Genomic DNA, 14,022 nt, shown 5'->3' with positions numbered 1-14,022 from the left:
GGGGGGGGGGGGGGGGGGGGGGGGGGGGGAACTAACCTTTGTTGAAGGCCTGTGCACCAAGTGGATTATTCATGAGTCAGGGTACTTACTTATGCCTTCCTGTGCCCAGGACTCAGTGGTACATATCATCTTTCTCTTAGGCTGGCACTGCCTGCCTTTCTCATCAGGGGGTTTAACACTCAAGTCCTTTGCCCAAGTCTGGTTCCATGTTAGGTGTAGCAGGAAACAGACTTAGCAGCTGGGTAGGGCGAAGCTTCCCCTGCAGCGTTCCCCTTCCAGCGATCTGGACTTGGAGTCAGGCCCCTGAGCCTGACTGTTGGCTCATCACTTCCCAGGGAAGGCATCCTCTCCCCTGGGGCACATGGAGATGGAGCATTTCCTCCCACCCTTCTCCCTAGGGAACACAGCTCTGACGGACGAAAGTGGCTCAGCTCTGTGCCGGCTCGAACCCACTGACCCTGCAGAGTCCTGACTCTGGACAGCTGTCTAAGACCTGCAGACAGATAGGTCATCAGGCAGGGACCACAGCTGGATTTTGCTTTTGTGGCCTGGTAAGCCAATAAACACTAAGAACCTCAGCCTTTGTGCCTGGTGCTGGGGCCCCTGCCCTCTGGGCACTCACCTGCTTCCTGGTGCCAGGAAAGACCCCCACCCAGGTTCTCATCCCTCCACTGGGCTCTCAGGGCACCGGGCCCCAGCCTCCCTTAGGCTTGGGAACCCCTGAAGCAAGATGTACCTCAAAACCCTGCCCAGGGTTGGGGCTCTGGCTGGACGTGGCCCTGTGTACTCTCAAGGACAAAGCTGGGATTTTCCTCAGCTGAGGTGTTCCTTTTGGACTAGGAGCCCCCCAAGGGCAGGAATTCTCCCTCCTTGCTCAAAGGGAATGGGGAACATAAGGGAAAGACCCCTGAAAGGGGCAGACCCCATGGAAGAGCAGGAAGGGCCTCACCCATGTTCTCACCAACAGAGCCCCAGGGCCTAGGGGTCCCCTTCCCTTGGAGCCTAAGGGTGTGGGTCCTTACCCCCCAACACACACAACACCTCAGACCTACTTCTCTAACAGAGAGCGAGCCCCTCCCTGGGACTGAGCAGAGGTAGCTCCCAGTGGTTAAATAAGCAGCCACAGCAAGAAGTTAGGAGGCCAGGGACTGAAATGAGGACAAGGCTCTGACAAGTTTAAAACATGTATTTAAAATACAATTTATAAAATGCTTAATCTGCCGACTCAGGAGCCCGCGGTGCGGGGTGGGGTGGGCAGCTGCCCGCTAGATCAGCAGAGCAGGACTGCAGGGGTGCAACCCTCCCTCCCATGCCCTTCTGTTCAGACACCCAAGGGGCCCATGTGCACCCTTGGAATCACATGGCCAGAAAACAGGACCCCACAGGTTTCCAGAGTCTCTGCTTAGCAGGGAGGCTGGGGTAGCCCTACCGGCCCATCCCTGAGCAGAGCATCCCCAGATGGGGCAGAGCAGGGTATGGCTGGACTGGACAGGGCAGGGCGGGGCAGTGGGCTCTGGAAGGGGCTGATGGTAGCAGATAGGGTGTTGCCTCCTGCCTGCAGGTGGGGAGCACCCTGATTGAGTGGGCTGAGAAGGGTTGGTCACCAGGCCCAGACCCCCAGCTCCTTTGGTTATAGGCTGACAACAGAGTAGTGGCTCATGGGAAGCAGTTAGCTGGAAGGTCTGAGGCCTGGCTCATGGGGTCAGGGAGGAGCTGGGGGAAAGGGACAGTACCATGAAGGCAGATAAAGGGCAGCAGCCTCAGGTTTCTGCCCCCCACAACCCCCTGGGGTTTTCTAAGCCAAAGCCCGCAGCTTACTTAAAAAAGTTAAAAAAAAAGCACTTAAGGAAAGTTACAGACAACTACCAACACACACACACACACACACACACACACACACACACACACACACACAACCACCCCAAACCGTTCTCCCATCTCCCTTCCCACCTCCCCCAACACAATAGTTCACTGTTTTCGTTTTTCTTTTTTAAAAATTTGCTACCTCTCCATCTGGGAAGCCAAGGAGGTACAGGCACACAGTGGGCAGAGCCCCATCTTTGGCCAGAGGGAGGTGGGAGCACCAGTCCCTACTATATCCTCGTCCACAGACACCCATCAGCCAGTCTTCCCTCTGGCTCCATTAGGGGAGGGGGGCAAGAACAGGCTGTCCCAATGGCTGGGCAATCAGCACTCTGGCCTTTCCACCTGGCCGACCTCTGTGCCCTTCTCCAACTGAAAGGACAGTCTCACTTTGGGCCAGAAACCACTATTACATGAGGGATGGACACTACACATTCAGGATGAGGAAACTTGGTCAGGGCAGTGGAACTATAAAGACAGCAATCAACCTTCTCCCTTGCCCACGCCTGGAGGTAATTCCCTGCCAGAATAGTCTACGGTCACAACTCCACAACCTGTAGGTTCTTACTGACTGAAGCTCTGTTCCAGCTCCGCGCATAGACAATGACCTGGCTTCACACAGTTACAAGACTGTGCTGCGGACTAGTTGCTGATTCAACTGGCAGCTGGCCCTTCCTTCTCAGGGGAAAATGTAGTGGGACATGGCTTGCTGAGCCTGGCCTACATTCCCACAGGGCAAGGCCACGAGCCAGGTGAACAAAGGTAGAGTGAGACTCCAAAACCTAGCTTGCCACCTTGGCCACCACAAGCTGCCCTAATCACAAAAACATCACACCCGCCACTCCAAAACTCCCCCACTGAGCGGGAGGCTGGCCGGCTGGCTGGCTGGCTGAGGGATAAGGCGCAGTGCAACAGAAGAGACCAGAGAGAGCCTGAGAGGGCCAGACTGTACACACAGAGCTGCTCTGGGCAGCTGCCCTCTTAGTCTCTTCCACCTCAAGGAGCCAAAGCAAATCCCTAGGCTCCAGGGACAGAGGGGAAACTGCCTTCATTCCAGGCCCTTGCTCTGGAAAAAGGGTGAAGGGTAGCCTAGGACTATGGGGAACCAGTCTGTCATCACCAATCTGCAATGCACAGCTTGTCTTTCCCCATATGTATTCAGAATGGCCTGCTCCCAAGGTAGCGATTTCACAAAGGAAATGTACCAGCTATAGTTGCCGAGCTGCTGCCATCACTGGAGATGGCACGCCACAGACACCTTCTGACCACACTAGGCAGGAGGCTGAGCCCTGGAGCCAGACTCTCTCCTGGCTTTCCTTGTGCTGACAGCAAAATACTGAGCAAGCCTCGCATCATGTACTTCTAAGCTCAGGAGTGCCGTCTCACTCCCTGCTCTCTTCTAGGAGTAGCAAGCCCGGCTGGTAGGGAACCACCCTGAGGGGATTGGGAAGGGAAAGTCTCTTCACTTTCCCTGTCTCCCAAAATACTAGAGGTGGGGTTGGCACCCTCCCCAGGCTCTCTGAGCCTATAGAACGAGCCCAGTCTCCAGGTAGGGCCATGATGCCCTGGGACTTAGCTGGGGGGAGGGAGGTATAGGCATGGGGTGCTCATCTGTCCTGGCGGCTACAGAGCCCTGCCCCTTTTCTGGGCGGCAGTAGGAATACAGAAGCTAAGCTCACCAAAAACCTATTGGTTAATGTTTCTAGTAAATTTCCCAGAAACATTTTTAAGTAGACTACCAAACTACCCTTTCTTAATTAAAAATTCATTAAACTGCTAAAACCCTTCCCATGCACTTTTTCTTGCAAATCAGTATTTGTATAAACAAACAAAAATAGGAAGAAAAAAAAAAAGAGGATAATTTTCAAATGGAACTTGCTTTTAAGTGACGAAGACATGCACTTGGGGGTGGGTGGATGGGAGTTCTCATTTGTTTTGAAATCCCAAATTAATGAGCATGATAAACTGTTATTGCTGGCACTGGCTTTACCCCAAGTGGCCAAGTGGCACTGTCTGACTCTCTTAAGTCCCCTAACCCCCATCCTTTCCCTTTCCATTGACTTGGGACAGCCCTTGTAGACATGCCAATCACAGTGGGAAGGGGGAAAAGGGGGAGGTCACAGTGCATGGGGTTCAAGGTCACAGTGGGAGGAGCAAAAGGGATCACAGTGCAAGTTAATCAGGTCCTTCCCTCTGCTCAAGTCCAGTTGTCTGCCACGGCAGTGCGACCCGTGGCGGACGACCCAGGAGGTGGTGACGGCGGCAGCATTCTTTCTTGCCCACATTTATCTGCGCTGTTTGAAGCCTTGTGACCCATCAGGACCCAAAGGCTGTCTGATCACATTATTGGGCTGCCTGCTGTCTTCGGGTTGGGAGATCCTGGTTGGCCTGAAGGGAAGAAGATCAGAGGGAGGCCTGAAAAAGGATTGAAAAGAGGACCCCAAATCTTAAAACCAACCACCCCTGCAGCTGGGGCAGAAGTCAGAATGGCTATTAGCCAACTCTGGCTCCCTGAGCTTGCTTCTTTGGCAAGTGGACTCAGAGCACCTCCAGGCTGGAAAGCTCCTCAATGGGGCAGGTGGCCCATGTCCACCTCTGGCACCTGTAGCACTCGTCCCCCCGGTCTGACCATCATTCATCTGGAGGCAGGGGGAGTGCTCAAGGGCCAAGCTGTCCAGAGGCAGTGACCATGGACAGTAAGTACATCCTTCGCAGAACCATGAGCACAGACTTCCCAGAGCGTTGGGCCAAGGTAAAGACTCCTAACCCAAAGCTCAATAGAGTGAGCCAGCACCTGCCATTGCTTTCCTCCTGCTTCTCTGCAAATCATGTGGTTAATGGGTGACTGATATTACTATGAAAGACTAAAGGAAATGGACTTTTTCTTCTCTGCCAAGTGAATAGTTAGAGAGACAATGGCTCGCAGCCAAGCTCTCTTCTCCTTCTCCTCCTCGTGGCCTGGTGGGGTGGTCCACAGTCAGCCCTGCCAGCTACACTCACCTGTCGAGGATGGGTTTCTCTTGTTCCTCCTCGGGGCTGGCGCTGCCCAGGATCCGCTTCCGGGCTTCTGCGTACTCTGCCTCCCGCTGTGCTAGGGACTTGACAGGAAGGGCTGGCCTGCTGGTGGAGTTGGGGCTGCTGACCACACCGTTGCTGGTGGGCCTCTTGAGGATGCGGATCTGTGGGGGGGGGCCGGTGGGAAGGCTATCGTCCTGAATCACAATGGGCACTTTGGGAGGAGATTTGGATTTCCTGCTGACAAAGAGCAAACACAGCTTCACAACTCCTATCCTTGATTGAAGAGGCCCCATCCATGTCCCACACCCACTTCTGATCACTTTCCTCCTCCTACACCTCCTATTTCTCCCCCACCCCCCGTTTTTAATTTATTTTTACTTTTTTCCACCTCCAATTTCTATTCATTATTCTCTGGTCTCTGACCAGACATCAGAATTCTCATTCCTCAGGAAGGGTTTCTCAAAGAGCAACCTTGCCATAAGCTCACACAATCCACAGGCCTGCTCCTTAGACCTAACCCCAGGAAAAGAGGGCTGGAACACCATCTCATTTTCTTGGACTTCTATTCATGTTCATTACAATTACATCAACCACTACATGGCCCCTGTGGCAAAATATTTCAGGTCCAGAATCCAATGACTTGTGTTAAAATCCCAACTTCCCTACACAGATCAGAGTGTTAACAGGCTGGTGTGGTGGGAGCCCCTTAGCTTGGGGTCAGCAAAGTGTTTACTCCCAACAAGGTCTCCCATCACATGTGCTCAAACCAAACTACCAAGGAGCCCGCTCCGCCATCCCTGCCTGGCACCAAGACAGGATTTACCAAACTGCCTCAGCCTTCTGGTAAGTGACTTGTGCCTCCCAGAGACAAGCTACACCAAACAACTGGATCACCTCTTCAGAAGAGCTCCTGAGCAGAGACCCCTCCCGCACCAGGGCGCTCTGGTATGCTGCACGCGGCGGGGTTGGGGTGAAGGACGATCCTAGAAACAGTGCTTGGCAGTGGAAGTATTGTCCAAGGCTGGTGGATGTGCACATCAGGCGATGTGTCCACAAGGAGAGGTGGAAAACAACATAGGAAGGAAAAGAAACAAAAGCCACAGGGGAAAAGGGATCCAAGCAGGAATGACCACCCCTTAACAGCCACCAAGATCCTCCCCAGAGCCGTCAACTAGCTTCTCTTCAGAACCGAACAGCCCACAGGGGCTGTCAGTAGACTCTTGATTGTCAGGAGGGGTAGGCACTGGAGGAGCCCAGCTGCTGTCAGGGGAACTAAGTAAGTTCTGGGCAGGACAGGAATGGCATGGCAAGGGACGGTAACCAGATGTTAGTGTAGTTGCTGAGATGAGCAGACAGACAAGGAGCCAGCAATCTGATCTAAGAGGAAGGGAACCAGGAAAGCTGTTGGGCAGGCAGGTGGGGAATATCTGTGCAGCCCCTTAGGCAAGTCCAGAGAGGCCCTCTCTTCCTCCTTCCTTCCCTTGTCCCTGTGGGAAGCTGGCAGGTTACCTGAGCCCAAAGACAGACTGCTGAAGTCACCTCCCACCTGCTTTGGAAACCCACTGCCTTTGCTTTGAAGCTGGGGGATGAAGCTATCCCTCAAGGTCTAAGAAGTTCTGAGAATCTTTTCTTCCAGGATACCCCATAACGCCCTAAGCCACCGAGTCACAGAAGGCCCAGAGAAACATCTGTCCAACCTCCTTATGGTAGAGAGAAAGAAACTGATGTCCAGACCGGGGGTGGGGGGTGGGGGGATTGTCCCAAACATCAGAGAAACTGGGAGCAGAGCCAGGCCTAAACCCAAGTCTTCTGACTTGTCACCTCCCCACTTTCATCAAACCACCTCACACAGGGTGCGCACTGAGGGAGGAAACTCCAGCCTCACTCCCAAACCTCGAGCCACCACATGCTTGAGGGAAGGATTCACTGCCCAAGAGCCTGACCTGCTAACCCTAAGAGCCAGCTGGAGAACACCGCTGACTGCCCAGCTCTCAAATGGCAGAGAGCATGAGTCCTCAGACCAGACAGTAGCCTTACCTCTCCTTTTGTGTGATCTTCAGTTTTTTTTCCAACCGTCTGTCTATTTCCTAGAGGAAAAAAATGTATATAAAAAGTGGAAAAAAATCTCTCTCAAATAAAAACTTACGCCTTTATTTTCAGAGCTAAGGGCAGTGTCCTCTCTGGCCAGGGACATGACTGTGTCCTTCGAAATAATGGATGTGGAGCTCCCTTTACTAAACTCTGGGGTCTGGGGACCTGACTCCTTGAGGGTTCATCTCCCTCCGTTCCCACAGCCGCAGAGATAGTTCTAGACCTCATTACTCAGCTGGGTTCTTTGCATTGCCTTCCGCTAGTCTCCTGGCCTCCCAGCTGTCCTTCACAGAGCCACTCAGATCACCTTTCTAAACACGTCTGATTGTGTCACTTCCCCACTTAAAATACTTCAACTACTGGACCGATCAAGTCCAAGCTCCTAAGCACACCTCACCCAGACCTTTATCTTTTGTTTCTTTTTTACACCACAGCAACACTGAGCTCTTACTAACCCCCAGAACCTAGGGTGCTGGTCCACCTGCCTGCAATGTCCTCCCCCTTGCAAACTCCTTTTTATCCTGCAAAACCCAGCTTGGCTGTCCACCTCTCCTTTGGAAGGTCTGTGGTCCCATATAGTTAAATTGCCTGCTCCTCAGAGATAAGGTCTCCCTTTTTCATTCCTTCATGTATCACATTTTATTTTATTTTATTTTGTTTCACTGTCATGGATATGAATTGTCTGTAATTAGCACCTAGCAAAAGGCCTAGAACAAAACAGAAGTGGGACTCAATGGCAGTCTCAAGCCTCAGACCCTCAGCACCAGGAACTCCATGACGCCTACACACACTGGAAGCTGTGGAACGAGCACAGACCAGACGTCCAGGCTCCTTGGTTGACCCGCTGCTTTTTCTTACAAAACGTCCCAACTAAACTATCTTCAGTGAGGGCAAGACCACCTAGATCAGTGGTTCTCAACCTTGGCTGCACATTAGAATCACCTGGGAATCTTTTTAAAATCCTGATTTCTGGGCCTCATACTCCGGAAATTCTGTTTCTTTGTTATGGGGTGAGCCCACAACATTAGTAACAAAGAAACAGAATTTCCGGAGGATGAGGCCCAGAAATCAGGATTTAAAAAAGATTCCCAGGTGATTCTAATGTGCAGCCAAGGTTGAGAACCACTGATCTAGATACTGGAGAGGGAAGAAATTGTATGCAAAATTATGTATTTCTCTGGAGAGAAGATCTGTAACAGCAATTCTCCACCAAGGTTGATAGTGCCCACCAACCTTGCAAGTTTGGCAATGTCTGGAGACATTTTGGGTTGTCACTACTGGAAGGGAGGTACTTCTGGCATCTAGTGGATACAGGCTAGGGATGCTGTGAAAATCCTATACTAGAGAGAACAGCCCCCACAGCAAAGAATTATCTGGTCCCAAATGTCAGTAGTGCTGAAGTTCAGAAACCCTAACTTATAAGATACATGGGATTTTCAAAGGAGTATATTACTTGCAAAATTTTAAGAATCACTGCCTTAGTACAAAGTCTTTGAAATTTGCTGAGATCACCTCGGGGCCCAGTGAATGGCCCATATGCTCTACATGTCCTGAGAATGACTGTATTCTGCAGTTATAGGTGCAGTTCAAGCTGGTTAACTGTATGGTTCAAATCTTCTAAATTCTTACTAATTTGTTTGAACTACTGATTATGTGAAGGACCAGGAATTATTCTTTCCAGTAAATTAAACAGTTTATTATTATGAAGTGATCATTTTTTGCCTTAAAATCTATTGTTTAGGCCTAAGCTGGGTAGCTCATTGACCCGATCGATACACCAATGTTGCAGGCTCAATCCCCAGTCAGGGCACATACAAGAATCAACCAATGAATGCATAAGTAAGTGGAACAAGAAATCAATGTTTCTCTCTCTAAAAATAAATCTATTGTTTAGTATTAATAAAGCTGTGCCCATTTTCTTTTGTTTAGTATTCCCCTGAAATATATGTTTCTCTTTTAGTTTTCATCTTTCCAATGTCCTTATTTTTGTCTCCTATGAACAACATGAACCTAAACTTAAATCCAGTCTGACAATGATACTCATTTCGATTGGTGTTAAGTTGTTTAAAATATTTTGTTTTATGAAAGACCCAAAATATATTTAGGCAAGCACAGCAGACTATATTCTGAGGGTAGGTACCATGAACCCTCTGGCTAGGAAACCTCTAGAATGGAAAACCTCTCACTCAAACTTTGTAACACAAGGTGGTACCCAGTGACTGTTTACTGACAGAATGAAAAAGGGGCACCTAGAGTCAGGGAATGACCTGGAAGTTTTCTGTGAACTGACAGACACTCAGAGAAAATCTATGCCAAAGCACAGTTTGTCAGAACTACAATTCTCCTAAGTTTTTTTCAAAATTAATACCAGTGATATTGCCTAAGTAAATATTGTCTAACCTTAGTCTAATGTCCATTACCTTTTAAGGGCTTTTCAAGGCTTACCACAAATAACTTATGGTTTTAAAGTTTCACAATGTATCATTTTGCTCCAGTCTAAAAATGACACTGCCTATTCAAGTTCCTCCACATAAATGCAAAGTTTACCATGTGTGGGATTAGGGAACCTTAGATACCTTTAAACCGGGTTAACACTAAATGCCTCCACAGGCCAGTAACCAAACTCCGTACGCAGGGAGCACAGTGGGGAAGTGAAGGGGCTAGCTACAAAGGCACCAAAGGGCACTTGCTCTGCTATTTTAGGAGAAACCTATCAAGATTTTAAGGGAAAGCTATACATTTTTAAACTTTGTTACATGAACTCTTGCTTTCATATCACTGTGAGGGCCAAATAAGACATGTAGGCAAATGGGCCCAATACACTAGCTGATTTTTTTTAAACTGTGGTAAAATACACATTACATTAGCTCAATTTGAGGGGCCTCATCCACCTTTCCTCTCTAAGGTCCTAGGGAAAATAGGGAATCTGCCCAGACCCAGGAAATGGAGCCTGAGTGCAGAAAAGCCCTTTAAGAGGGCAGATGGGCCGTGTCTAAGTAAATGTGCCTCTGTCCCCAAACTAGAACATGACCAGCATCCTTGGCATGTAATATAAAACTACTGGCTTTAAAAATAACGCCTACGCCCTAGCTGGTTTGGCTTGGTGGATAGCGCGTCGGCTTGCAGACTGAAGGGTCCCAGGTTCGATTCCAGTCAAGGGCACATGCCTGGGTTGCGGGCACGATTCCCAGTGTGGGGCGTGCAGGAGGCAGCCAATCAATGATTCTCTCTCAACATTGATGTTTCTATCGCTCTCTCCCTCTCCCTTCCTCTCAGAAATCAATAAAAATATATTTTAAAAAAATAAATAAAAATAATGCCTACATCAATATGATGCTTTATGGTTATCATACACTTTCCCACTCATTTTCTGCTCACACCAACCCTGTGTGATAGACAAAGTAGCTTTTATGTTTGTCAGATGAGGGTGATGTGGCTCAGAGAGGTCAAGGAACTTACCCAAGGTCACAGATGAGGCACCGAAGAGGTAGCCCTAGAACTAAAGCTTCTGGAGCCCTACCCGACGCTGCTCACAATTGCTCAAATCCATGGAAATGCTGGTAAAGCCATTGATCCTCACTCCCTCCGCTCCCCTGAATTCCACACTGCCCCCTGGCACTCTAATAACTAACACTCCCATAAAACTCCAACCCATCAGACAGGACAGGTTATCAGAGCTGAGGAATTCTTCCATCAGATTAGAGTGGCATATAAACCCGGCAGCTCTGGTGGAAAGCTGATCCTACCATCTCCAGATGGTCACTGGATACCAGTGAGCTCAGAGCCGTCCAAGCAGGAGAGGGAGTGCTCTGCCAGCAGCGGGAGAGGGCACTGCATCTCCCTCTGGAGTCTATCCAGGTATCATGAGTCAGTCCACTCTCTACTTGGATAAGGACTGGCAATTAATCTGCTCTCAGACTCGTTCTCTGAAGAGCTGGATCGAATGGAAACTCTCCTACAGTGTGCACTACAAGGAGAATATCCATCTTCTCCAGAGATGAAAACAGTCCAATGGGATTAAAGAGTCCTCAATGTTTTGTGAGGAAGCATCTAGAAGTGGGCCCCAACAAGGAATCGTACTACGGAAGGGCACCTTCTCCTTTTACAAGGATGCACAGAGCCCCAGCCCAAGGTCAAGGCTCCTCCTGTGTTAGAAGCTGAACCTCCATGGCTAGTGAAAGAAAGCCATAAGCTCATCACTCTTTGACTCTGCTCTGAGGGTCATACGGCACAAGGCAAGTGTCAGGGCATAAGCACATCAGAGGCAAGGTGCTTAAAAAGTTTGATTTCCTATGGCTTCTCCTGGGAAGACTGTTTTTTGCCAAGTAGCACTGGGCACACTGCAGAAGCGAAGGAGTGCTCTGTGCTTTGGTAAGTGGGTGGCCTCCGTTCCTTGGGTCAAAACCCTAAACAAAAGATCTGTTATCAAACTCAGGTATCACTTGCCCTGTGGGGCTACCCCTCTACAAAAATGAGAGGTCTACTTCTTGATCTGAGAGAAAAAGCGAAACCAGAGGAAAGAGTGGAGGCAGGCCATCATGAAATACCTTGCGGGAGGAAAGGAGAGGACACAGCCACAAGGTGAATGAAATCAGATGTTAATACCTGCAAATTCAACTAACCTGAGGAAAAAGCACAGCTTCACTGCCTGCCGCTGACCTTAACCTTGCAGTGATGATGCTTGTGTGAGCCTCTGGCAAAAGTTAGGGGATGGAAGCATAAGAGGGGAAGAGCAAGGTTGGGGACTCCTCAAACAGCCTAATTTGTAACATAGCCACAATCTTCAAGAGGAACAAAGGAGACAGAGAATAGGAATGTATCTGCAAGGGCAGGCAGATTACAATGACAGGGTCACTCCTGTAATAGCAAGAGATGGATGAAGAAGAGAAATAAACAGGCAAAGTACAAAGTACAGGAAGTACAGCACCATCACAGATGTCCTGTCCAGTCCTGAATGTTCAAGAAACAGATTTTATCAGTTCACCCAGGGGTGATGAAGCCCTGGGGACTATTTCAAACTAGCCAAACTCACAAGAGACAGAGTGAACGAACCTAAATCTGCACCTGTTACACTATGGTGGCGGGAGTGGGTGCCTGACCTGCTGCTGCCTGCTCCGCAGGGCCTCCTCCATGGTGCCAAAGGAGCAAAGTCCTACTCCACCATCGCAACCCTCTCTGATAACCAGAATCCTCTGGTCACCAATGCAACTAACAGACCCCTAAGAATCCAAGTCATCTTGTAGTGAATGGAAGTCTAAGAGGCACCAGCTGAGTTAAAAAATAACCCCTTTTTATCAGCAATAGTTACTATGTAGCTTTTCTCAGATAATTTGCCTTTGTCAGTTTGCAATTCAGAAGATGACATTTTCTGATTTTTCTCTCAAACTCAAGGAATAGGGAATCATCTTGCGCTCTGTGAACCACTATGTCCCACAGGCTCATATGGCCTTGTCCAGCTCTCCCAAATTAGGAAGCACACATCTACAAGTAGGGGCTCTGCAGAAGAAACATGAGCCCTGAGAGGAGAACAAGGTTGACTCTCAGAGCCAGAGCCTGACAGTCCTGATGAACACAGTGCCACCATTTTAGAAAAAAGTAGCCTGGCCGGTGTCGCTCAGTGGTTGAGGGTCGACCCATGAACCAGGAGGTCATGGTTCGATTCCTGGTCATGCCTGGGTTGTGGGCTCAATCTCCAGTGGAGGGCATGCAGGAGGCAGCCGATCAATGATTCTCTCTCATCACTGATGTTTCTATCTCTCTCTCCCTCTCCCTTCCTCTCCGAAATTAATAAAAACATATTTAAAAAAAGAAGAAGAAGAGAAAAAAGAAGATCCTGTGAAGCAATAGAAGACAGAAATAACTTCCAACACAGTTTGGCCTTGAACTCCACCATAGCAGGCAGTGCCCATGCTGGTCCTAATTGCTTTAATTCTTGGACAGGACATCAGCACCCACTCCCATGGCTATAGGGTTGCTTGTGACAGGGTCTCCTGGGAGAGCGGTTTCCCCAGCAAAGCACCTATGTCTCCCACACCACGCATCTGGATGGTATTTGGTCTAAAACTATCAGATAGGTCTCGTCTGGCTGGCATGGTTCAGTGGTTGAGTGTCGACCTATGAACCAGGAAGTCACGGTTCGATTCCCAGTCAGGGCATATGCCTGGGTTGCAGGCTGGATCCCCAGTGTGGGATGTGCAGGAGGCAGCCAATCAATGATTCTCTCTCATCATTGATGTTTCTATCTTTCTCTCCCTCTCCCTTCTTCTCAGAAATCAATAAAAATATATTTTAAAAAAGAAAGAGAGAGAGAGAGAGAGAGAAAGAAAGGAAGGGAGGAAGGGAGGGAGGGAGGGAGGAAGGAAGGTTCTTGTACCTTTAAAATGCATCACTGGCTATTTTCAAGTCCAGATGTACAATCCATAGAGACTTTTCTAAACAACTCTCACATTGGTTAGTTTAATTCTGGTTCATCCCTGTCTTGTTTCTCTACATCAGTGGTGTGGCAGTGTCCTGCCCGGTAGGGCTGGCCATCACCAGTGCTCCTGCTTATCCTACCTCCCCAGGCTAAAGCACTAGTCACATCACGCCAGGTTTGATTCTACAGTGATGCTTCAAGATCATCACCAGGTTCAAAGAATTAACTCAACTCCTGAGAAACATGATTGGGTAAGTTAAAAGAAGTAGAATTCGTAAGTTGAGAGACAAGAGGATCTACGGGGGACATCTAGGTCATAAATTCATCAGCTGCCTTTTTAATATATATTCAAGTTAGTCTGTTTGAAGGTTCCATTCACTGATGTTTCTATCTCTCTCCCTCTTCCTTCCTTTCTGAAATCAATAAAAAAACATATTAAAAATTTTTTTAGCCCTGGCCAGTTTTGCTCAGTGGATAGAGCCTACAAACAGAAAGGTCCCGGGTTCGATTCTGGACAAGGGCACATGCCCAGGTTGGGGGCTCAATCCCCAGTGGGGGGCATGCTGGAGGCGGCCAATCAATGATTCTCTCTCATTGTTGATGTTTCTATCTCTCTCTCCCTCTCCCTTCCTCTC

At 49.1% G+C, this 14,022-nt stretch overlaps 2 protein-coding genes across 5 annotated transcripts in view; one reads left to right on the top strand and one right to left on the bottom strand.

The window, feature by feature from the left end:
• The window catches only part of SPATA21 (spermatogenesis associated 21), a 32,668-nt gene extending 30,337 nt beyond the window's left edge, over nucleotides 1-2,331 (top strand). Inside the window, exon 11 of the mRNA XM_005858724.2 lies at nucleotides 399-2,331. Within this exon, the coding sequence (XP_005858786.1) occupies nucleotides 399-456 (58 nt within the window). The 3' untranslated portion in view covers nucleotides 457-2,331. The remainder of the gene's footprint in view (nucleotides 1-398) is intronic.
• SZRD1 (SUZ RNA binding domain containing 1) overlaps nucleotides 1,172-14,022 on the bottom strand; it is a 23,471-nt gene continuing 10,620 nt past the window's right edge. Inside the window, exons 2-4 of one of the 4 annotated variants that reach the window (XM_005858723.2) lie at nucleotides 6,919-6,968; nucleotides 4,864-5,115; nucleotides 1,172-4,251 (exon numbers count right to left, since the gene is read on the bottom strand). In XM_005858723.2, coding sequence (XP_005858785.1) covers nucleotides 4,149-4,251; nucleotides 4,864-5,115; nucleotides 6,919-6,968 — 405 coding nt within the window. In that variant the 3' untranslated portion in view covers nucleotides 1,172-4,148. Of the gene's footprint in view, nucleotides 4,252-4,863; nucleotides 5,119-6,918; nucleotides 6,969-14,022 lie in introns of all 4 variants that reach the window. The other 3 variants (XM_005858722.2, XM_014532877.1, XM_005858721.2) reach the window with 3 other exon arrangements.

The sequence above is a fragment of the Myotis brandtii genome, unplaced genomic scaffold (assembly GCF_000412655.1).
Source record: "Myotis brandtii unplaced genomic scaffold, ASM41265v1 scaffold1204, whole genome shotgun sequence".
In the NCBI taxonomy this organism is placed as follows: domain Eukaryota; kingdom Metazoa; phylum Chordata; class Mammalia; order Chiroptera; family Vespertilionidae; genus Myotis; species Myotis brandtii.
This window is presented reverse-complemented; position numbering and strand designations above follow the sequence as displayed.